General features: G+C 39.0%; 1 protein-coding gene across 2 annotated transcripts in view; it reads left to right on the top strand.

Annotated features, from left to right (window-relative positions):
* Nucleotides 1-16,413, top strand: part of NAA15 (N-alpha-acetyltransferase 15, NatA auxiliary subunit) — a 40,569-nt gene extending 24,156 nt beyond the window's left edge. Inside the window, exons 11-20 of one of the 2 annotated variants that reach the window (XM_065836271.2) lie at nucleotides 67-236; nucleotides 1,118-1,270; nucleotides 3,452-3,580; nucleotides 5,904-6,117; nucleotides 7,241-7,446; nucleotides 9,541-9,649; nucleotides 10,231-10,329; nucleotides 11,055-11,198; nucleotides 12,415-12,512; nucleotides 14,967-16,413. In XM_065836271.2, coding sequence (XP_065692343.1) covers nucleotides 67-236; nucleotides 1,118-1,270; nucleotides 3,452-3,580; nucleotides 5,904-6,117; nucleotides 7,241-7,446; nucleotides 9,541-9,649; nucleotides 10,231-10,329; nucleotides 11,055-11,198; nucleotides 12,415-12,512; nucleotides 14,967-15,167 — 1,523 coding nt within the window. In that variant the 3' untranslated portion in view covers nucleotides 15,168-16,413. The remainder of the gene's footprint in view (nucleotides 1-66; nucleotides 237-1,117; nucleotides 1,271-3,451; nucleotides 3,581-5,903; nucleotides 6,118-7,240; nucleotides 7,447-9,540; nucleotides 9,650-10,230; nucleotides 10,330-11,054; nucleotides 11,199-12,414; nucleotides 12,513-14,966) is intronic. The other variant, XM_065836272.2, reaches the window with a different exon arrangement.
* Nucleotides 16,414-25,379: the final 8,966 nt, after the last annotated feature.

Here is a 25,379-nt window from a genome sequence, read left to right as displayed (position 1 = left end):
TCCACTGCTGGCATGTTGTTTTTTAAACCAAAAAAAAAAACCCTCCCTCCATTTGTTTCTTTCCAGATGATGGTAAAGAAGAACCTCCAACCACTTTACTCTGGGTCCAGTATTATTTGGCTCAACATTATGATAAAATTGGACAGCCATCCCTGGCTTTAGAATATATAAATGCTGCTATAGAAAGTACTCCCACTTTGATAGAACTCTTCCTTGTGAAAGCAAAAATCTATAAGGTAAGTTTGGCTTATTCTTAGTGACCAGAGATTGATTGTTTGTTATGAGGGAAGACTTTTACATATGCTTATACTTTCCTGTAGTGTTTTTGATGTGAACATTGAAGTGTTAATCTTGTATTATACAACCTGCCTTGCCATGGTCTGCACCACGGCCTGCAGGGGAACCTGCTCCGGCGCCTGGAGCACCTCTTGCCCTCCTACACTGGCCTTGGGGTCTGCAGGGCTGTTTCTCTCTCATATTCTCACTCTTCTCTCCGGCTGCTGTTGTTCAGCGGTTTTTCCTGTTCTTAACTGTGTTATCCCGGAGGTGCTGACAGCATTGCTGATGGGCTCAGCCTTGGCCAGTGCTTGGTGACTCTTGGAGCTGGCTGGTGCTTGATCTGTCAGACATGGGGGCAGCTTCTAGCAGCTTCTCACAGAAGCCACCCTGATAGTCCTCCTGCTACCACAACCTTGCTACTCAAACCCAGTACACAAGTATACTGCAAAATGTGAATTCCCAGTTTACAATTACGTTTTTGTGTTAAAAATTACGCTAATAAATTTAGTTGATGTTTGAAATATCTTCCACCTGTTCTTATCCCTCCTCTTTTTTTTAACTAAAAAATAATTTCTCAACTACACTATGTTATTGTATGAGAATGGGATTATCCAAAGTGTCCTTTAAACATTTTCAGGCAAAAAACATTTAGTACCAAAAGACCGTAACAAGGTCAAGTGATTTTTCTGCTTTTTTTTTCTTTACAGATCTATTGCTTTCCTGAAGAAAGCTATTTATTAAAAAATGTCTTCAAATTAACTAAGTATATTAAACAGTGAGTGGATAAAAATGCATATTCATAATTGCTGAAGCTAATTTTGATTTCTATCTCTTTAAGCATGCTGGAAATATTAAAGAAGCTGCAAGGTGGATGGATGAGGCTCAGGCTTTGGACACAGCAGACAGATTTATCAACTCCAAATGTGCAAAATATATGCTGAAAGCAAACTCCATTAAAGAAGCAGAAGAAATGTGTTCTAAGTTTACAAGGGTTAGTTGCATTTAACTGTAGCTCCTTTGAATACTGCGGGTCTTATCCTGTGTGGAGTAACTTTTTGTGCTAACCTTCCACTCACATTTACTATACTCTTCAGGTTCTGTTTTCAAAGCAACTGTGATTGCTTGCTTCACTAATTGTAGTTGTTATCAGGGTTTGAATTAATCTTGGATAGCGTGATTCCATGGTGTTAAGTGAAAACTGTAAAGCTTGAATTTGATCATTTTTGTCAGGTAGGAAGGATACAGCATGTCTATTTTAGAGATAACTACTTCAAAAAATAGTTTTCTGATAAGTCTGGCTTTAATGTGGATTCTGTAGGATCCTTGAAAGATCTGATAAAGTTGCCTATGTCTTTTTTTTTTCTAATGGTAGTAAGTTGGCAATTTCAGACTTCTCTCGGCTACTAGATGAGAGGCTTTCTGAGATGTCTTCCTTTTGTCAACAAACTTTCATCCCTAAGGCTGTGTTTTAACAGTGATAAAGGGAAGAACTGCCTATTGTATGGGGGGGTTGTACGTGTATTGTTTTGTGTTCTTTTGTTTTTGTTGGTTTGGTTTGGTTTTTTTTTTGTGGCTGCTTACCGATGACCAGTTAGCTGTGAGAAGCAGCTTGCATTATGCAGATTTCTTCATTCCATACATGAGTGTTTGTCCCTGCAGTAACCTACTCTGATAATTTTGGTCTCACAGGTTAGTTACTTTTGTAATTGACTTCTGTTGCTGTTATTATTTCGTAAGTGAAAGTCAATACAGCTCAATATAATCTTTCCAGAATATTTGGCATATTGTAGTTTTAGAGTACTGGCAGTATCATTTATGAGTTGTCATTGGGAGGCAGGTAACAAGCTGTTGGGACCTACTTGCAGAAGTAAAGCCTTTTTAGTTTGTTGTCCCGTTTCTCTCTTCTCTCTTGAAAAGCAGGAGAAATCTGGAGTAAGGCAGGTTGAACGGGGGAGGTATTTATAAGGGGAAGGCAAAGGATTTTGCAAAATGGAGGCTTTGTGCAGGCAAACCTGGAGAGAGGGGAAATCCTGTTGGATGTATGCTCAGTAGCTTTATGGGAGTTTTTGATGCCAAACTGCTGTGAATCTAGGTTGATTGACCCTCTCAGGGCCTTAAGCAACTTTAAGATGATGTCAAAAAGCAAGCATACCAGTTGCTGAAAACTGAACTTAAAAAATGTAACTTGCTGATGTTGCACTCTTTGATCTTTTTCGTCTGCTTTTGATTTTATGTCTAGTGCTCAAATACCAGCTTAATTAAAAAGCAATAATTTAAAAGGATCTAAATGAAGCATGATGAAAATGGAACTGACAAGTTTTCTACTTTTTAGCTGCCTTAATCAGACTGGTTTGAAGACTGCCTTTCTCATTCGAGGCATTCTCATTTCCCTTCCATTTGAATATTATCTGTCATGGTCCCAGCTTTGACTCTTGGCTGATTCTTGAATAGCCTTATTTTTGCTAGATCAGAATAAATTCAGAACAACTGCATGCACCCCAAGTAGCTGACTTTGACATTAAGCTTGAAAGTCATATGATAATTTCCACAGATCTGTACAAGATACCAGATTCGAAAGACGACTTTAATCTCCTTCTCTGTATCAGAAGGTGTCAAAGCTACCAATGTATTCCTTTTGCTTTGCCACTGCTCTAGTACTGATAGCATGGGAAGTAACCTATTACTGCTCTCAGTTACTTGTACACTTAGCTCGATCAGCGGGCCCCTGGTAAATAGAGATGGAGGTTTCAGGTTTTTTCTAAATGCCACATACTAGAACTTTTCTGCCATTTTTCTTGCTGCTGCAATGTGTTACACTGACACACAACGTTAAGAACACCGAGTTAATGTCTCTTGTATCCTAAAGGTGAGGAACTGTCACGGTTAAATGGTCACTACCTGGCTATTCATTGTGTGTTTCTGACTCTTCCAAAACCTGGAATTTAGAGGAATACATTTACACACACGTGCACACACGCAACTTTGGAGAGTTGCTTAATGAGCAAGACAATTTAATCTTAACTGTGGCATTTATGACTTTCATGACTCTAGTTTTGATATCTAGCATTCTTTTAAAACCCTTTTTATTTGTGCTTTTAATTAGGGCAAGATAAATTACAATTAACAAATCAAATGAGGCAGGGCTTTTTTATAATGCTGTTTTTGCTTTCAGGAAGGAACCTCGGCAGTAGAGAACTTGAATGAAATGCAGTGCATGTGGTTTCAGACAGAATGTGCGCAAGCTTACAAAACAATGAACAAATTTGGAGAAGCACTTAAGAAATGCCATGAAATTGAGAGAGTACGTATCTAGTTAAACTGCCTGGGTTGAAAGCCACTAGCTTAAGCTTACTGTGCAAATATGTTTCCTTTCTGAGCAGTAAGAGTTTACCTCATGTAGCTTCAGGAGAGACTTCATTTTATTTTGGCTACTGATGAGTTGATTATATTATATTTTCTCCTAACAATGCCATTGTAAACTGTGTATTATAAAGACACATAAAGTCATTTGGAGATCCAGGAAAGAACAGAAAACTCTCAGAAATAGTCTTATTTTTGTCAGGGTGAATATAAATAAGTATTGGGTACAAACCAACAATATGTGTACTTTAAGTCTAAAAAGAATGTGGCTGAGCTCACAACCCTCGTTTTAAAGTAAAGGAAAGATGTTGCCGCTGTATTGAAGAGGAAGAGAATAAATGTAAAAATAAATAAATAATATCCTCTCCTTAAAAAAAAAAAAAAGCTATAGTTTAAAAATTAGAAATGTAAAGCTTTTTAAAGAAGTTTTATCCAAAAAGGAGGGTTACTTGCACATTAAATGCAGACCTATAGTTAGGGGCCACGACAACAAAAAGAAGTTATGCATAACTCGTGGAAAAAAAAAAGTGAAGGTTTTTTTTACAGGGCCTAGAAAAATAGCGGACATCTGAGGGTATAAATGAAGCGCTCGAAGAGGAGGACTTGGTAGGAAGCTCTGCCTTTTTGCAAGTAGAGAGACTGAAGGAGATTTCGACATTGATGCTTTTCTGTAGGGGAGACTAGTCCATGTAATAGTCTCACATTAAAACAAATCAACAAAATGATTTTCCAGGACCGTATTACTGCTAGTCTTGTAAATTGTCTCGGGTACCAAAAGAGGTCAACAGAAGAGGAGGTCAGCAAATGAAGAGCTGACAGGCCACCCTAAAAAACATTTCTAAGGAATTAAGTCACTGTTTATTTATTGGATTAACTGATTGAAGGTGTAAGATCAGAAATAAGATAACTATGTTATATGCAGAAACCATCAGCAAAGCTTTCGTAAGAAAAGACAGTGCCTCTTAAATCTTTTAGAGGTGCCAGTTATGCTTAAGGCAATTTAGTTGATAAAATGTGTTCTGCATTTCAGGAACACTTTTGATGTCATCCTTCACATTGTAAAGGAGCTAAACTGTCTCAGAAAAATAAAGGAACTTGATCTTATGGAATTAATAGCTTGTTCATAGCCAGTAAAACAGAGTAGGAACAAGTAACCAGCTTTTACAATAAAAGAAGTTTTACCATGGAAATTACTAAGGCATATCTCTAGGGTCTCCATTGCTTGATATATCAATAAATGATCACAGAAATGGAGCGAATAGTGTGAGGGCAAGACTTGCTGCTGGTGTAAAGTGATTAAAACCTCCTTGCAGGAACTTGCAGAGAAGGCTGTCTCAATAGTAAACGATAAAACGGTGGGTTGAAAGTAATGCTCAACAGTGTAGGTGGTAGAGGGAGAAGAATTATTTGCCTCTACTTAAGTAAGAGGTCTTAATGAGAATTATTGTTGCTCAGGAAGGAAATCCTGGAACCATTATAAACAGTGCTGCAAAAACTACTGTGTTGGTGTAGTACAGCAATGGAAGGGACAGTGTTGGGAATTAAGTGACTAGAGAAGTAGCACTTTTCTTCCATTAGATAAATCTGATGTGCTGTTTACATCTGACTATCACACGTCCTTGAAAATCTTCTACTAAAATACATGCCTTAGAGTCACTTCCACGTTGAGAGAGTTCAATTAGTTTGTCATGCTTACTGTTTTATCCTCAGTTTTGACAAGCAAGAGCTGAGTTTAAGATGAATTTATATGAGATCATAAGCAGGTGGAGAACTTGAAGAGGGGAATGACTTTTCACTGCTGCTCAAACAAAAACAAGGGGACATCAGGTGACAATAAGGAAGCAGATCTTGGGCAAATCACACCACATGTGATTCAAGTGTGGAATTCATTGCCACAGTATTTAGTGGAAGTCAAAATTTTACTTTTGACTGAAAAGACTAGAGGAGTTCGTAAAAGAAAAACTCTTCAAGTGCTCTTTGAATACAACACATGCAGAACCTTTATCCCTTAAACTGCAAATTGTCAGAAGGTAGTTGTTATTAAGAGATTGTGGAATGGGTCAATTTTGGTTCTGGCCTAAGAAACCTTCTTTTCCCCATTACTTATTTTTGGAGTATTTTGTTAACTCAGATTTCTAACAGTTATGGTGTGTTTGTCAAACAGCAGGCTTTTACTAAGTTATTCCTTTGGGGAAAGTGTATTTGAAAAGTCAAGGTCAGTATCTGATTACTAATACTTACTAAATAATGTTATGTTGTGTTAGCATTTTGTAGAAATCACGGATGACCAGTTTGACTTTCACACTTACTGTATGAGGAAGATTACCCTTAGGTCTTACGTGGACTTGTTAAAACTAGAAGATATCCTTCGACAACACCCGTTCTACTTCAAAGCAGCACGGATTGCCATAGAGATATATTTGAAACTTCATGATAATCCCTTAACAGATGAAAATAAAGAACACGAGGCTGATACAGGTATTCAACCTTCAGGATTTATTGAATATGCAGTTTTGCTAATTAGTCGATACTTTATTAATATCCAGCATTCTTATGTCAGCTGTAGTAGCCAAGAAGTAAGGGTTTTGTAACAACTAAAAGTAGGCAAATTGTAACTTGGTCTGCATGTAGATGTGTTACTGAAAGTTAGTTTGTTTGTTAAAAAACAATGGTTTTTTTATTGCTGTTGTAATTCTTAAGTAACAATATGTTTGTTTTATGAAATTACTGGGAAAACATGGAATTCTTGAAGTTGTTGGTCTATGAAAAGACAGATTGAAGCAGGCGTGCTTGGAGGTAGCTCTTTCTAAGTGTTTTATCAGTATGCAAAAATTTGACTAAGTAACAACTTAAATTTTGTCATCTCTTGCTTCTGCTGTAAAAATAATATTTAAATCCGTCAATTTCTTTTTTATTTTTTTATTTGTGATTGGAGAACAACTTAAATGGTTGTGGCTTAAGGCAACTCAAATGGTATGAATAGAGGCTGTTGAATCCTTCAAGAGGAATGTCAAATTTTAAGGTTTCTCATCTCAGTTCGTGTGGCTTCAGGTTCAAATTAAGACAAGTAGAATTGTAAAATAATTTATTGTAGGCACTTTCTATTGTGTTTTAAATGAATTTTCCATGCTTTACTTGGAGGGAGGAGAGAATCTGAATATGAATCGAATGCAAGTTGTCTGTCAGGCATTAAAAGCAAACCTGTGCCAAAGTGTGACTATTTCACTTTATTTTTGTTAGACCACTTAATTACTACATTAAACATAACTCGTGTAATACTTAAGGAAGAAATCAATGTGTATTGGTGTGCATTTTACTCCTGGCGCTGGATTTGTGAAGTCACGCAGCAATTACTTTGTCCTGCCTTCAGCATGTTATACTTTTGTTCTAATTAATATTGCCCTGATTTTACAGAGAATTTTTTTTTTAATTATGAAGCAGCAGCATAGGCTGTAAAATAATCTGTGTGTAGTAAATTAGCTTTTATAAATGTAATGGCAGCATTATTAGTAGATGTGGTTTAAAAAAAGATTATGGTATCTGGCAGCTGATTGAGACTGTTAAAATTAGACAACGCTGTCTGGTTTTGCCCTTTGTGCAGCAAATATGTCTGACAAGGAGCTAAAGAAGCTACGAAATAAGCAGAGAAGAGCACAAAAGAAAGCACAGCTAGAGGAGGAGAAGAAGAATGCTGAGAAAGAGAAGCAACAGAGGAATCAGAAAAAGAAGAAAGATGATGATGATGAAGAAATTGGAGGACCGAAAGAAGAACTTATTCCTGAGAAACTGGCAAAGGTGCTTACAAATGTAATAATAAACTCATAGAAATTTCTATGAAAGTTATAGTGAGCACACGTATGACTTGAAAGCCACTCAGATAACTTGTTTATTTTTTGTATGGCTTCTCTTCACAGGTGGCATTATAAAAAGAATTATTTTCTAGGGATAGTTTGTTGGATATGCTGTCAGTAATGTGCTGAAACCACAGCTTTTGTGCCTGATTCTCAAAGGCAGTGATTGAAGTCATAGACATTTGCTACAGGTGGAATTATCTTCATGTGTGTATTGCACTAACTTGTTGATTATGCCCTATTTCTAGTTGATCGGATGGAAGTCTTTCTATTCTGTATGTAAGGTGATTATTGTTCACTCTTTATGTCCTGTAGTATTTTTTTTTTTATTTGCTAAGTATAGACAACCTGTGAAAGAGGAGGCATTGAAGCACTGAATGCTTTAACAGCATTTGTTCGCATTTGTTTTGAATGGGGGGGGGGACAGGAAAGATAAATAACCTGTTTGGAAATAGCAGTAGACTAGACTGAGATGGATTTTGAGATCTGGATTAAAAGCTGCCAAGGTATATAAATGGGAGGTGACCCTGCAGACTATTGTTGTGCTAAAAGTTGTACCTGTAAGGCGCAGGAAAACATTCTTAAAATGTGGGGAAATAAAATGGAAAATATATAGACTGGAAAAATTAGTTTGTAGTAGTATAGTATCTAAGTACTGATAGATATGGTATTTGGTATTTTCACATTGTACATATAATGAGTAATATTGGCTCTTGAGGGGATGATGTTTGAAAGCTGAGACTGAACTTCATTTTGTAGCCAGGAAGCAAGAGACTTTAAAATCTTGAGTAGTCATTTAAGAATGTTGTTGGTATTCCCATTGTTTAGCTCACCCCTTGGAAGAAGCAGCACTCTAAATTGCAGTGCCAGTTAAGATTTAAATGGTCTCAATGGCATATGTTGAAATTGAGTTCTGGAGTAGAAGTACGTCCCTAAGATTATAGCAAATGGTTGCAGCTGTATAATGCATTCCTTTGGCAAATCTTCCCTAATTATATTTCAGATTTAGTGTCAGAATCATGATACAGACACTTCAAATTCGGTTGGCTCTCACTGCCAGAAGACCATTTCTGAAATAACTGGTCACTTGCAAACACTTTTCCCCAAACAGTTGCCCCTAGACTTCTTTGGTAGATACGTAGCTTTGGCGTTAAAGGCTTAGCTTTCAAGTCTGTTTCATTATAGGTTCCAAATAGTTTAAGTGGACAGTTATCACTGAGGTATGCAAACTCCCAACAGCATGTATAAATGATGCGTTTTTTAATTGAAACTGTTGTTGTATGTGGTTAGCAGGAACTTCCTAAGGTGTCCATTGTTGCCTTCAACTCGGTTATTTGCAATGAAGTGTGTTGCTTCAAAATTACTAAATTGTTATTAGCAGATGGGTTTTGTATCTGATTTTTAGTAGCTTATGTTCAAAACCCGTTAGTATGAAGGACAACAGTTCTGGTTTGAGTTATCCCTAGCCTCCAGGTGCAAGACATCTGTCTGTAAAGAACCCTGGTACAGAATTAATTTGTGTTAAAGCTGTCCATTGACTGGATTACGCAGCTGAGACTCGGCCACTGCAATCAGTACCTTGTTACTTCAGGCTTGCTGTCAGTATCTTGGCTGGGAGCGTTGCCGTGACCCGGCAGCTCTCAGGAACCTGTCTGAAGCTGATGTGAACAGACTGTCATGGACAATAGGTAGTTGTTGACCAACATCTTGGGGCCGTGTGTGTAGACTGGTGTGAAGAGCTGTGCTGCCCATACAATGCAGGTTCAGCTGCAGTTGTGTTTGCGGTTGACGTGTGATAGAAGGCAAAAATATCTCTGTATCGAGGAAGATGTGATTTGTAACCATCACAAAGTAGTTTTTTGAGACCTGGCTGTCAATGTTTAGACACTGAGTGAAAGATTCAAACTTTGTCACATAAGAGGCTCTAAGCATCTTATGCATTGTCTTATGAGAGTAACTCCATGACTCAGAAATAGTAAATTCTCTTGTTGTAGAGTTATTAGGTTTAAGCTTTGTAACTTAGTTGTGTGTTACTTCCTTGAATCTGCAGGTTGAAGCACCTTTGGAAGAAGCCATTAAATTTTTAACACCGCTGAAGAATTTAGTGAAGAACAAAATAGAGACACATCTTTTTGCCTTTGAGATTTATTTTCGAAAAGGTGAGCGAGAAAACTAATGAAGTAAAGCAATTTGCAGTTCATAAAGATGTATATTAGAATTTAAGCAAAAATTGAGATATGCGGAGTCCATGTTGAGACACAACTTGTGATTGGACTGACACCCCAGCCGTGACCAGTCTGTGAAGAACCAGAATTTGAACATTTGGCGATTATCCACTTCCTTTGCTGTGGTTAAATCTATAAGCAGTGAGGCTGTAGTTAATTCTCCCAGCTTGCATTTGCCCTAGTTATTTGTGTCTATAGCTGATAGAACTGCATGTTGTAAAGAAGTGGTGTGCAGTTGCTAATGAGAGCTAGTCTCTTGAAACACGAGACTTTTGAATTCTTGTATCAGTTAAATGTTATACTTTAAGAATTTATTATGTTCAAATATATTTACTAGTTTAACATGTTTAATTCGCTATTTAAATGAATGCGTGTTAGAAAAAACTACTGTTGTAGAACACTCAGCTTTCATTTCTTCTGATCATTTTAATTTCAAATACTAAATACTCCTGCAACTTAATGCAGTGAGTTCCAGCCACAGGTTTTTGACCATTTGCCAATGCTTTCTTTTCCAGAGAAGTTCCTTCTGATGCTTCAGTCTGTGAAGAGAGCCTTTGCTATTGATTCTAGCCATCCTTGGCTTCATGAGTGTATGATTCATCTCTTCAGCAGTGGTATGTATCTGTTTGATATGATATCATGCTTCCAGATGATGCCTAACCTGCATACAGTCACTGATTGCTAGCTTACAGACTGTTAGTATAATTAATTAAAAATATTTAATACATGCATTAGAAAGCTTTTTAACAACCGATTCATGCTAAAATTAAATACGTTTACTATGACTGCAGCTAGATTTCGTAGTTGTTCCAACAAGTATTAGTAGGTCTTTTTAAGACTGTGAGTCTTACGTCGAACCCCTGAAAGAGTGAAGAAATGAAAACTGCAGAGTGAGGAATCTGGCTTTTCTATTGGCAGTCTGTGTCAGTGTGTGTGAGGAGAAGGCTTAGAATTACGTCCTTTTTCTCAGAAGGCTGGAAGGATTCTCTCCTTTTCCTTGCCCCGAAGGTCTCCCTTCCTGTTGGTGGCTGCAGACTAGATATGTTCTGTGACCTGAATCTTTAAGCTTAATATATTTTAATCAGTAAGGGGGAGAGTGTATTGGAATAGAGGCTTTGGCTTTTTCTAAGCATCAGAAAACTGCCACAGTTAAGTTTTTTCCAACCACATCCAGTTATTTACCTTTTTGAATTTCATGCATGTTTCTTTGAGGTTTTGGGTATTTTCTATTATATTAACAATGTAAATATGATAAACATTAAAATAAATGCATAAAATAGATTTTACTGTGATTACCTGTACTCACTTCTGTTAACTTCTTCTTTTTCCAATTTAATAGTATCTGAAAGTAAGGATTTGCCTGATGCGGTTAGAACAGTGTTAAACCAAGAAATGAATCGGCTTTTTGGAGCAACTAATCCAAAGAACTTCAATGAAGCTTTCCTTAAAAAGAACTATGACTCACTACCACATAGGTTATCAGGTATTTTGCCATTATGCTTTTTCTTCCACGCTTCTATATTTTCTGTGCTTATCTATCAGGGGCATCTCAGTATCATCACCAGTGATGTTTTAAAAAATAAAAAAAAAAAAAAAAAAATCACTCTTCTCATCAGGAATGCTTTTCTTCTCTCACTTTGTGGTTATGTGACATGACCACGAGGTTATCTGTGGTTTTCTTTATTTTTTTCTGGATGCTGGAAAATACAAATTTTTGGACCTCTCTGCCCTGTTGTCGTTTCTAATGCATGCTGTGTGCTTCAAGGCCAGGCTGGATGGGGCACTGAGCAACCTGATCTAGTTGCAAATGTCCCTGCTCATCGCAGGGGGATTGTACTTAGATGAGCTTTCAAGGACCTTTCCAACCCAAACTACTCTGTGGTTCTATTCTATGAATGTATCATAAGACTAACTGTATTTAATGCATCTGTGAAATAGTTCATATGAGCTGTGTAGTATGTGAAGTAGTATTTCTGAGTTGCAAAGGTTTTTTTTGTTACTTGTATTTGAAGAGGCTGACTGCCAAGAGAAACAGGCTGCGTGCTCAGCAACCCAGGTAACACCCAGAGCTATTGGTACGCCTAACAAGAGGAGCTTTGGTGCTGGTTACTTGTCACAAAAGCCTGTCTGTCACTAGTGACCATGTGTTGCAGTGGACATTGCAGCACCACGAGGGGAATGGGATGTAAAGCACCCCGGGGAGTGGCGTTCCTGCTGCGGCTCAGGCTGGGCTCACACCTGGCCACAAAAGGCATCTTTTCTGGCATCCAGCCCCTTCAAATACATTTGTACCATGGGACTTGGAGCTGTGCCCTGACTGCGTGTGACAAGAGCCCTGCGTGCATGTCTCTTCTGTGTGGAGATGCGAGCAGTGGTGCTGGGGGGACCTGCGGTGTGTCAGCAGGTCTGATTTGTTACCTTCGCTGCCTGGGATCCCACTGTACGCTGTAAAACGTTCCTGCCCTGCAGCGTCGACAGTGCCTGGTTGTCGCAGCGCTTTGTCTGGCGTTGAATGTTAGATTTAAAGCTGCCCGTCTACTTGCTCAGATGTCAAGTTTTAATGTTTCAAGCGGTTTCATTTTGAACTACTACTATAGAGTTCGGTATCCCCCCTTAGTCATGTTATCACTGTTTGATGTTTGTATAGAAGATGTTTTTAGTCATCCACTGGGTGATGAAGCTTATTTTTTCTCCTGTAGCTGCCAAAATGATGTACTATTTAGATCCTTCCAGTCAGAAAAGAGCAGTGGAGCTGGCAATGACCCTGGATGAATCCCTCATTAACAGAAATCTTCAGGTAACACACATTTACAAATTGTGACCAACAACTTCTGCTGTATCTATGAAGCTTTATGAAAATTATGGAGTTAAAAGGAAGCTGAAGTGATTGCTGTGCCTTATGGTAGTGAGGTTGGGTTGTCATGTGAGAGAAAGGAGTATCAGGTTCATCTGAACAGAACTGTTTAATGTCCTTTTCACACGTTTAAATTAATTTAGTTTTGTCAGAATATGACAATAGCTAGCAGCAGAAATGGTGTTATTGCTGCAGCAAATGGGACAGCTTATTAAACAGAAGGGAATTGTCATGGCAAAAGATGCTAAAGCTCCCCAATATAAAAGGTTGGGGTCTGTCCGAGCTTTAGTTGTTGCACAAGCAACTGTTCACAAGAAAAAGATTGACTAAAGAGTGGCTCAGGTTATCCCAAGGCTTTCCGTATTCATTCCTCTGCAAGCTGTGTGACTTACCTTAGTTTTAATAAAAGGTGCAAATGCACCTTTTGGCCTTCGTATGTACTTAAATAACTAATTAATAAACATGGATAGTTCTTCCTGTGACTGTACACTGGCAGAACCTTACCTGGCAAAGTAGAGCAGGAATAAAGCATCCTTTATTTTTTCTGTAGTCTATTTAGAACTATTTCTGTATCCCAGTCAAACAGTTTCCTTTGGCATTACTGTAAGAGTGTCCAGCATGTTTAATTAAGTATTAGAGAGATTTCTTGGCAGACTGTGCAAGCTTCAGGATGTTTTGTTTCTCTTAGTTCCCCTGGCACTTTATTTCTTTGTGTTCTTTATGTCTGGGCATTCAAGGATTTTTTTGATCTATTGCAAGTAAAATTAGTGAACCTTTTGGTAAAATTATTCTTTTGTGGGCAAAAATAGGTATTTTCCAAAAAACACCCCTTTGGAAATATACTGGGTTCAACAGAACTTTAATTGGAAATGATTTTAAGTTCACAGTAGAATTTTTGGAAAAACAGAGGGGAAAAAGAGACAACGAAAGACAATTTACCAAGATTTATGAACTTGCTTAGGATGTTAAATACTCAGATCGTTTCTCTAGCAGATCTGCTTATGGGACACAAAGTCATGTCTTTTATATACTTAGCATTTTTTATAAACTGTTTTTTACTGTTTGAACAGTCTCAAGAAGCTTAAGATAGATTATCAATAGATTTAGAAAACAAAAATTAAATTGCCCTCAACATCATTTGTTTTACCTTGTTAGCTGATTTTTTTTTTGCTTGAGAGCAGGGGATTCTGGGCATTGGACTAGGGAAAGATTAAAATTTAACCAAAAATATGTAGTTGTTTAGAGAGGTCTTGTCTTGGTAGGGCTGCAAGAAGCATTTGCTGACTCAGAGGTGTATAAAAATCACATATCCAGCATTGTGGTAAAACTGAAAAAGTTCAACTTAAGCATTCTCAGTGCCAATATAAAGTAAGAGTTGGAGTTCTGTTGAACTTTTAGGTGGGAAGTTGAAAGTGCCCTAACAAGATGAGAATCTGAAGGAGTCTGGGCATTTGTTGAAAGGCATTCTCATGTGCAAAGAGATCAAATTTATCGTTACATTTTTAGTAGAGACCAGCTGCCTCAGGGCACATTGGAGGCATAAATCTACATATATTTGACCTTCTGTGGATGCCAGTGTCATAAAGAGCTAATGTGGGGGAAAAGGGTTGTTGAAGAGAACTTCATAACCCCATAGCAGGAGGACAGGGCAGTTAATCTCAATACACAGAACAAATAAAAGCCAAAGTAAATGTCAGAAGAGTGGAAAAAGGCTAGCTTACTATGCTCATACTGGCATACCTAACGTGGAAGGATGTTAAATGCTGTTGGGCTTTAGTGAAGCTTAGTGGGTTGATTTCTCATGTTTGGAATGCAAGTTGAAAAAAAAAATAACCACAGGAAATCTCCTTTTTCTCTTCTAAATCATGAAAAGAAAAAAAAAGGATATGAAACTGCAGATATACTCGAAGGATGTGATAATATCTGAGTAATTTGGTTCAATTCTCTACTTACAGACACACCAGAAAGTCACATATACTTAAATGTAAAAATGATACTTTTTTCCTACCAGAAATGTTATCACATCGAATTATGGTTATTCAGCTGATGCTATTTCTACATTTTAATTATATTCCACAGTTCTTCCAATTCTATCTGAAAGCATGTTCACAAAAACCATTATTAAGAAACCATAGTATATATTCTGGATTCATTGTTTTTATTTGTGAACACTAACAGTTATGCTGAAATATTCAGTGTATCCCAAGGCTGGGGGGACAAGGGATGATGAACCACAAACCCAAAAAACATATTTAGTTGCAAGTAAGCCTGATCCTTGGTTGCCAACTAGTAAGAATCATTTGTTTGTTTTCTTTGTAGTGTCATATTTCTGTTTTGTGAGTGCTCAGATCAGTGTTTAAGAAGCCATAACACCTCTTTATTTTTCTCTTTAATTAGACTTGTATGGAGGTATTAGAAGCTTTATGTGACGGTAGCCTTGGAGACTGTAAAGAAGCATCTGAAACGTACAGAGCAAATTGTCATAAGCTTTTCCCTTATGCTTTGGCTTTCATGCCCCCTGGATATGAAGACGATATGAAGATCACAGTTAATGGAGATAGTTCTGCAGAACCTGAAGAACTGGCCAATGAAATATGAACAACTTTATTGGAAAAAAATGACATTGGACCGTATCTGGTGTATAATATTTTTGTCACGCACCTGCTGAATTGTTCTAACTTGCAGAGAACGGAAGGAAAAAAAAATGTTGCCTTCAAATAGTTTTACATTTTTTTTTATCCTGCTGACAAAATATATATATAAAATATCTAACATATTACTGAGTATAGGTTGTTCGGTTTCTTAAAAATTAAAAGCTGCTAAAATTGAAGAAGAAAAAACCTTTCTCCTTACCTACCTACCCATGTTTTTAAACTAATTTATATGAAATCTGGAGGCGTATAGCCCTTGGAGCAGGTGTGTGGCAGAAATATTACTTTAAATTTGTCTTGTGAGATTACTGTTATCTCAGACAGCGAAAATGCTGTTTTAGCACTGGATTCTTTCACTGAGCACAAAGAGTTGATGGGGCTTTAGCATCTGACTGATTTTGATGCAGGGATGACTCTGTCCATAGGAAGTATGCAATGTGAATCAGAATATGCAGAGAAACCCACAGCATACGTGTTATGTTGCGGATGCTGGGACATACGGATATCAAGCAGAATTAAGAAACATAGTGTGTTCAATAAGCTTGTTGTGTCTCTGAAATTCACTGTACACGATCAGTTTGGTGTTCTTGCACCACAGTTTTTAACGGAAGGAACCAGTTAAAACTCGCTCTCTCTTTGAATTAAACTTGGGGGAGGGGTGGGGAGAATCACCGTTGCTGTTCTTGAGATAAACCTATCCGTGCAGGTTGGCCAAACTTTTTAAAACTGTAATGCAAGAACCAAATAAAATTATGCACTGTGATGTGGCACCAACTAATTAGAAAGATAGCATGCATTTTTCACGTAGAGTGAAAACAAAATGAGAACATACTATGACTTGAAGTTGCAAAGAGGAGAACTCCTGACTACCATTTTGACTGATCAAGAGACTAATAGTTTAAAACCTCAGCAGGCCTTGTTCACGTTATGCAGAAAATAAAAAGTGCTGCAGTTTAGATACCTCTGGAACTTTTCCACAGTGTCACAGGTTTGTAATACTTGAAGCCCTACATTTCTAAGAATATATTTCTTGCTCAGTTGTTTCAGGCAAGCCCAAGACTTTGTAACTTTTAAGGGGCCCAAGATTTTTTTTCAATAACAGACCAGCTTCTTATTCCTGCAGTTACAGATGTAATTTCCTTTGTCAAACATAAGGTACCAAATATAATGCAATAAAACGTTTTGAAAAACAATTGTGTGAATATTTAAACCAATCTCTGTTGTACTTTGAAAATGAATGGGTTCATTAGAGTACAGCTCAGGGTTGGCTTACTGTGCTGTCCAGTTGCGCTAATAATGTCACTGCTGATGGGTGGTTGTTGACTATAAAGTGCAAATGCTTTGTATGTAAATACTGAATGTCTGGGAAGTCCTATAACACAGAATGCTTTACTACTTGGCTTTTCAGTTCCACCAATGTTATGTTGAATTTTATTTTCCAAGTCAAGCTTCAGTCTACAAGTCTACTGTGTTAATAATATAGATAAGTGCACAAATGTGGTTTTTTTAATAGGCTCATCATATAAAACAGAGCAGAAAATAAACTACAGCTTATAAAGTGAGTGCCTTCTTTGCTGCAGGAGTTCAGTTACAGAGTATCTGTCGTGTGGATACGCAGCCTTCCTCTTCCACATCATGGAATTCAGTGATTGACACATACAGTTAAGAAATCCAGGAAGAATTGTCAGGGTTTGTAGTTTTTTAACTGTCAGATGAACAGGTTTTTGTTTCTCGTATATTCAGCACCACTTTATTTTTCATGGTTAGGCTATCCTTGTGTATTTTTGCGGTGTAGTTCATGTCGGAAATGTAAGTTGTGTTGCTATATTTGTATATTTAATCTGCTGGGCTTTTAGGGACTAGAATACCTATAGAGCCTTTAATTGACTCTGGTATTTATGTCTAGATCTCAGTCTTTTCTGCAGCCTGAGATACTTGGACTGCATGTCTTCTGCAAACACTGAAGATGTTTCAACTTTGCCTACAAGAGCTATGAGCTTTTGGCCTTGCCCCTGAGTATTGCTGCTGTTTCCTTGGCTTCTGATGCTTAGCTGGAGGCAGATGAGTGCTCACTCTTTTTAACAGATTGTGAATTGCGTCAAGCAATTTTTTTTCCCCAAATTCTGGTTTTTGGGTGCTTCCTATAAATGGGATTATTTCCTTTTTCACTGCCTGTTTTTGTGTTGAAATAGATGAACAAAAAGCAAGAAGTTACTTGTTATCTTCCATTATGCAAGTGGGAAAGAATATTTCTGTGGGCCTTCCAGAAGCCTCTGTCTACACATCTGTTGTGATTTCCCCAAAGACACTTCATTGTAACTTTGCTGAAAGGCATCCACAGTGCTTCAGAGATGTTGCTTTCGGATTAAAGCGGTTCCTCATCCCCTTTCAGAAGACTGCAGTCCCAGGAAATGAAATTTAAGTCAAGACTTTACCTGAAGGAGGAGGTTCTTCGATCAGCAAAGGAATTGTTATTCTTTCATCTTGGCACCTCTCCTGTTAGATGCAATGCTGACATCTGAGGAGGAGTTTTTAAGAGCTGGAAATGAAGTTCCAGTCCAATGCAAAGGGTCTGGTAAAGCGGTGGCAGGGAGTGCTGTGCTACAAGGGAAACTCCTTTGCATGCCGAGACCCCAAATTGTAATGGCTGGTGGTCGGCTGCCAGAGCAGGTGAGGAGGGATTGCAGTCATGGGCTGAGTGACCCAGAACATCAGCTTACTGGTGACATGATTTGGTGCAATTCTTCATGATTTTTCACCATCGGTGGAGCCACTGGTGATGATATATGCCATGGATCTTTCCTGGGAAGAAATGTTCAAACAGTTTTTCCCTACGTAGTGTAGATGGTGCAAATGCACATTGCATAAAGCAAAGCCAGAGTCAGAAGTGGACTTAAATTGCAAGTAACCAAACGTGGTTGGTTGCCCCAAGACGATAGGTGAGGTACTCGCCTTTCCCATTTGGAAACCAGAGCATTCACACATGTGAACAAACAGGTAAAATAGCCTCAAAATAATCTATTCAGTAACTCTCTTTATTTCTTTGCATCTTAAATGCCTTAAAAGCTTCTATATTCTTCTGCAGTTATTGTGTTGGGTTTTTTCCAGTAGAGGTCTTAATGCCTCTATGTTTGTAGGGGAGGAATCGTGCCCTGATGTGTGGTGTGTCAGCCAGAACACAGAGTGGAGTTTGTCACCGAGTTTTTCTCCTAGCGTAGGGAGAACATTCCAAGTTTCTCAGTGAGCTCTCTAGGGCCGGGTGAGGTGTGTTTAATTAGCCTGTTACAGCTTCCTTTAGTGTTTGCTTTCATTTGCTTTTCCAGGTCTGGAGGTGCTCCGGCTGTACAGTAGACCCTGGAAGTCAGTGTAACACCTTATTTTTCAGCTAGATAGAGTTGTCTTTCTAGAAAGAAAAGACTGATAAGAGTAGGGTGAGATCAGGCCTGAGAAACCAGAGGTGCAGATACCATCATGTGAGCAAGTTCACATATAAAAAACTCAAGATCTTTGTCCAACGCAATGCCTTTGAGGGCTTGGGCAGCAGTGCCATCGTTCCTGCAGTGCCAGCATCATGTACACCACAGCTGCACTTCGAACGTGTGCCACTAACATAACAAAACCACTTGACAGACTAATCAAGCTCAATATACCCAAATTAAAATTGTTTTCTTTTTCCTTTTTTTTTTTTTTTTCCATGATTGCTTTAAATGTTTTTCTAAGTGTTCTGTACTGGGTCGCTAGCTGGCTTTGAAGTGTTTCCCCATCTTTCCCCCTAATAAAGTTTGCTCTGAAAATGTGGTTTCTACCTAAGCGATAATGTAAACCAGCTCAAACTAAGTGGAAGTAAGAGTTATGCTTGTCTTGTAACATACTGCTCTGGGATTCTGCGGAGGAAAACAATGCAAATGTAGTATGATTAGTAATACCAGTAAGGAACTGAGCAGTCTGTAAGTTCATTAATGAAAGCTGTTCCAGATGGAGGAAAATGATTGCTCTTGTCTCCAAGAGTGTTCAAGTAATGAACTGTTCTTGGATGTTGTAGGGAGCAAAGGGCGTACGCTTTGACAAAACTAACAGTCGTGTTGTTATGGTTATATTTTCTGGAAATTCAAGCTGCAGTCTACAAACACCAGTTTCAATGCTCGTCTTGGGCAGAGACTCTTCCCAAGAGCATAGAGCCAGTGGTGAGAATGGCAAGGAGCAATTGATACAGCAGCTTGGCAAAAGGAGACTGAAGTGAGTTATAAGAAGGTGGCATAATAGAAATTCCATTTTAGATTAAGTATAAAATAGCTTTTTCATTACTAGAAAGATTACTGAAGCTGTAAATACTATAAATACAGTCTTCCCGTGCCAAGGAAGCTGTAAATGTGTATTACTTTGATTGGTACAAGCAAATAATAGTACGTTCACAAAGATTCTAGCTTTGTATGTTGGTCTTAAGTAAATCAGGGCAGAAAACTTGGAGGGCAAAGACTGTCCAGTTTACAAGGGACCATATCATAAGGGTTTGTAAGAATATTGCAAGAGAAATATTACTAGAAAATCCAAAGCATCTTAGAATAGCTTTCCTAAGGTGTTTGTTGTTTTAATTGAAAATGTCACATCTGCTAACTGTTCATAACAAAAGGCAAAAAGTACTTTTACGACATTTTATTTCTGCCTGGCACTGCCCATTCAATATCTACCTCTACTTGTCCTAGTCTAGTTCAGCTACTACATAATTTTAGCCATTTAGCATATAACACGAAAAAGTGTCACTTACCTGGTTGGTGAAGAGCTATATGATGCTGGGTAATGTTTAGTTTTAAACTGTAATGCAATAAACCACAAACTTAGTGAAAGTCCTGTTGTTGGTTCAGTGCAGCAGCATATTTATTGCTTCATTGCGGATCCGTTCAAAAATCTTAATTATTAACTCCACCAAGTTACTTGCAATTGTACTGGGATTTGCTTTCCCTTCCAGCCTTCCTAACTGGTTAACAATGTTGTACTGTGTTTTTACGCTCTTCTCTGGTGGTAGCAAATATCAAAACTGGCAGGAAGTCAATCAATGAATAAAAATGCTGAGTTCTGTTTGTAAATGAGTACTATTGTTTCCTTGTAGGGTTCAGCGTCCTCCTCAGATGCCTAACAGCTTCGTAATAAACAATCCCTTGACTAGTTTCCTTAATTCCTGGTCATCTCCTTCCACACTGATGGGCTGTAAATTGGGTGGGGGTCTGGCAAAAGGGCAAAGATCAGTAGGGAAAAGCCGCAGCTCCCTTTGGAGTCAGGCTGGGAAGGAACCGCGTGGGCAGGCAGTTCTCTGTTCTACCCTGCAAGCTAGTTGTACATACATATAAAAAGGTCTTTTGCTCTTTCAGGCTACAAAGACCTGAGACAGGGATTTGGAAAATGCTCTTACTAATGGATTGGATAAAAATGGGTTTTGAGAGGCAAGCTGAATGAAGATTGCATGTGTTCTTTTCCTCAAATCTGGTTTGAGGAGGAAAAAACCAAAAATCTCAGTAGCCTTCTGTTCCCCACCCACGAGGCTTTCCTGACCCAGCCTCCCTGGGCAACTTGTGGTTCTAATCGCTCAGCACACAAAATAATAGGTAACACTGACAAACTGGAGCAGAAGAACAAGCTAGCAGCTGGCACAGCACCTGCACTGTGTTTGTGACCTTAGCAGTTAAGATTACCTGGAAAAAACTGTTTGTAACTACCATGAGTAGTGAATATCAGTTCTGATTAACGCTGTCTACAGCAAGCACAAAGGGCTCTGGCAATTTGCAGGTTCTGTACTTTGTTAAAGTACCTGGGGTGGGGTTGAGATACTGAAGTGATTGCAGCAATATCCTAAAATTCACCTGTTTAGATGTGAGAGGGAAGCTTGTTGCTGTAAGGGTTGCTTTGCATAGATAGTACCCTACCAGAAAATAGCATCCCTTCTCCCCAGTAATTTCATTTTCTTTTGTGAGAGGGGAAGGGCGTTCGCACTGGGTTGAACTTCTTTGCCTGCCTTGAACTTCTTTCAAATTCAACCCTTCCTTTCCTGCAAAGAGCACCTTGGGATAGTCTACAAAAGGACTTAGAGCACAAGAGGTTTATGAGGAGCCAAGGTAACCTGGTAGTTCATACATCATTTTGTTTGCAGAAATCTGTCAGGACTTGTTTTTCATCCATGCCTCTCCGTTCCATCAGGTACGAAGGATCTCCCCACCTTGTCGCTGCACTTCTGGACACCATTTGGAAGGTCTCACACACAGCAACAGGAAGACAAAACCTCTCTGCAGCTAACACAAGGGATACGTAAATGCTCTTTACTTAGGGAAAAATAAAAGGGGAGGAAACATGGGGCTGTTTGGTGGTTCATGCAGTAAGACTGGCCCTTCAGTGGTAAGTGCGTGCACACTGTGGGCCTGGGATGGCTTTTCCAGGACCTTGCAGTGTTTGGCATTTTTTCTTGAACTTCTCAAAACCAAGAGCCATCGCTTCATTCTTCTAAGAGCTCCACAGAGGTGTCGTACCAGTCCCTGAGAGCAGGAACAGCTGTTTCACTGGATAGACTTTGCATGATTTTAGCACAAATATACAAAACTTAAAACCAGGCACTCGTCATAATATATTAAACTACTTTATTAATTATCTGCTAATTCTTCTTGCAGCTGTCTTTTACATCTAGAAGTATTTTTATAAAGTTTTAAGAATATGTTGGTTTCTGGCTGTTTACTTCATGTATTTCAAGCATTTTTCTTTTCTTGTAGGCGTCACCCACTCTTCATAATTCTGCATCTCACTTCACTTGCAACATCAACAACTGTCTTAATGAAATATAACTGGATCTAGGATCATCTGGTCCAACCTTTCTTGGCCAAAGACCTCAATCAGAATGTAATCTTTTCCCCCCATTTTGTAGTTTATTCACATTGCATAACCTACAGAAGATAAACTGGGATTTTAGCCCTTGATTCTTATACTTGCCACAATTGACCCAATTAACATGTTTTTTAAGGAAAAATAATATAATCAACCATAAAAGTATTTCTTAAAAACTCCCTTTTGCAGGTTCACTTGGTAGGAAAAACAGGAAAGAATCACCCTCAGTAATTCAGTTCCTGACAAGCGTACTGTGACAACAAAGTATTTTTCATGCAGTCTGGTCTTGCTTCGCCTTTTCCCCCAACTACCTGACCCCAAATCGCTTTAAAACTGGGTAAATCCGCTGTGTATCCCTCTTTTTTTATTCCTGTTTGTTTGTTTGTTTTCCATCAGTAGTGCATGACTGCATTTCAAAAGCTGACACCAGCTGGTTAGGTTAGCATGAATCATGGAGGGAGAGCAAGGCTTCTTCACTTCTCTGGTTACCAGTGTCTCTTCTAATAGTTTTATTCTGCCTTTCCCTCAAAGCCACAGAGCACGAGGGAGACAGGAACGCCGGGCAGACCTGTTGTAGCTTGTTGACAGGTACAACACCACGTGTGTGCTATGTAAGCAACGTATGGTGGCCTCAGCTTACCCTGAGTGGAGGAAAAGCCTTGTGCTGCAGGTAGGCTGGGACCAGGGGAGTGAAGGATGCGAGTGCGGAGCTGTGAGTCATGTCTGTAGGCACAGGCTGCTGCTGGGTTTTAAGAAACGGCAAAAGAAAAGCTGACACCACTGGAATAAATACAAGTAGGAGCTCTGAATACAGCAGGAAACTTAAAAACACATTAGCAGAAGGGACATCTTCGCAGACCACCAGGGAAATACAGCTTTTGCCTCGTTCCTGTGTCAACAATATTATCAGATGCATGGGTTCCATCTGGGTTTTTTTTGTTCTTGTTTGGTTTGTTGTTTGTTTGTTTTTCTATGCACATTATAAATTATTCTTTATGGTGAGATCATAGTATTTCCAGTAGTGTAAATACATTACAGTATTTCCTTCTAATATCCTAATATTCACATGTAGTCCTCTTAACAAGCAGATTTGTGTGTCTGACACCTTGAAGACGGCTGTTCTTTTGAAGGAGATGTCCTTGGAGTGGTACTTCAGCGCAGCTGTGTGACCGTGACACTGGGAAAGAGCCGGGTTAGTCATTAGAGCCTGTTGGGTCTTTCCAGTCTCTGCGTGGAAACAAATGACCAATACTAGTTGCAATGTGCTGGGATTTTGGGGGGCAGGAGGAAGGGTTTGCTGTTTATAAAGGTAATGCTAATTTTACAGGAACCCCTAATCTTATTCTTACTGAAAATAAAACTGATGTTGATACCAAGGTAAGCAGGATTTCACCAAAAGGGATTGAAGCGGAGATGGTTCTGTTTTCTTGATAGGTAGGATTTTTTTTATTCAATGTTTTAATTAAAATGTGTGTAGGACTATGTCCTTGATAGCAAATAAGAGCCTGCGAAAAGGAGGAAATCTTATTCTTGAAGAAATAATTAACAAAACCACACTCTGATATCATACTGTTTAAGAAAAACCTGTTGCCAGAAAATAAAACGTATGCTACATCCTCACATCAAAGCAAGTCCTGGGGATCAAGGTCTTCAATTTGGAGCTTACACACGCGGGCAGATTGTTGGCAGAGCGCAGTACAACTGGATTTGTTTGCTGCCTGGGAATGATTTATATTGGAGGCCATGGTGCAGACAGGCAAATATAGAAGCTTTGTGACATTTGACAAACCTTTCTGCACCGCTGCTGTGAGACGCAGAAAGCCCTCGAGCACAGCGTGTACAATCACAGGGAGAGAGAACGCGAGGACACGGCTCTGGGTTTAACACAGCATGACAGGTCAAAACCCTTCGGAAGAGATTTGCTGTCTGCTGGTGCCATCTGCACCCCTCTTGTCACGATGACCTCGCTGGGTTTTCTGGTCTCCTGGGGGTGATCCAGCCCAGCAAGGCAGAGGGAACGCCCAGCGCCGCAGCGGGGACGCAGGGACAAGGTCTGTGCAGGTTTGGGGTGCGCTGAGAGCCCCTGTCTCTGGGCAGCCTTTTGGCATGGAAGTGATTTGGTTATCGCCTCAGCTATCTTGATAGGCCAAATGGCTTGTTGTTTCAGTCACTGTCATCCAAGAGCTGCACGACATTTCTGTCCAGACCCAGATGGCCAAGCAGTGTTTCGAGCACTGCAGACCCAGTCTCACAGTAATTCCGGTTCCCATGAGCTGAGATGTCAAGTGGGTCCTCCTGTTAATCCACCGCTTGTAAAGCTGCAGGTGCCGCCTTTAGGACTAAAGGTCCAGTTTTTCTCTGCCCGTGTTTGGCAGATTCTCATGGCAGGGGATGGAAGGTGCCCATCAGACTAAGAAGATGATGCTGTGCCCAGTGGATGAAGCCTGTTATTATCCAGACAACCTAAAAAAACACTGATCTGAACATTAAATCCCCAATCCCTCATCAGGCACACAATGAGAATAAAATCCAAGCACAAGCCAGAAATGGATATACTTTTATTCCTCTAATTTTCGTTAAGGCTTTTAGTTTTATAGTTTTGACAAGAACAAGGGGACAGAAGTGAATGAGAAAGTCACATTCCAGTAACTGGCAGTAAAAACAACCATGTCAAAACTTTATTTCAATGCAAAGACAGATTAAACATTTGGCTTTGTGATTTCAGCACGGTATATCAATACTTGCTTTTTCAGTCTGCTCTAAGAAACCAACGTACAGGGTCCTTAACTGCTACCTTCTAAAAGCTGTCCTTTGTTGCTGCAACATTTCTGCCATCGGTGTTTTGGCGTAAATTTAATTTAATGGGAGGTCAAACTCTTCTTAGACTTTCAGAGTCAAGTCTTGCAGTGGTAGAACTTTTCCTTGCAAACCTACAGGACTTTTCCCTGAAAAAAAAAATGGAGTATGTGAGGCCTCGCACAAAAGGACAAAGCTCCCAGAGGAATTCAGAAGGCAGTAGTACAGTATATCTGTAGAAACATTAAAGCATTTTCCAACTGCCTGTCAATAAACTACCAGGATCAAAGGGATGCACGTGGAAAGTTTTCGATCCCTTCAGAGCACAAGCAGCTACATGAGACAGGCTTAGACTTACACTTTTTTTCCTGATTTGTTCCTTAGCTTAAAACCCAGCAGACATAATTTTTGGATATCGAACAGTTTTCCTTTTCATGGGACTGACAAGTTAAAATATGTCTTCAAGGGAAGATGGAAATAACTATTATTGAAATGCTGA

Source organism: Patagioenas fasciata, chromosome 4 (genome assembly GCF_037038585.1).
Source record: "Patagioenas fasciata isolate bPatFas1 chromosome 4, bPatFas1.hap1, whole genome shotgun sequence".
Lineage (NCBI taxonomy): Eukaryota > Metazoa > Chordata > Aves > Columbiformes > Columbidae > Patagioenas > Patagioenas fasciata.
The sequence above is the reverse complement of the archived record's forward strand: the minus strand, read 5'-3'. Positions and strand labels throughout refer to the sequence as shown.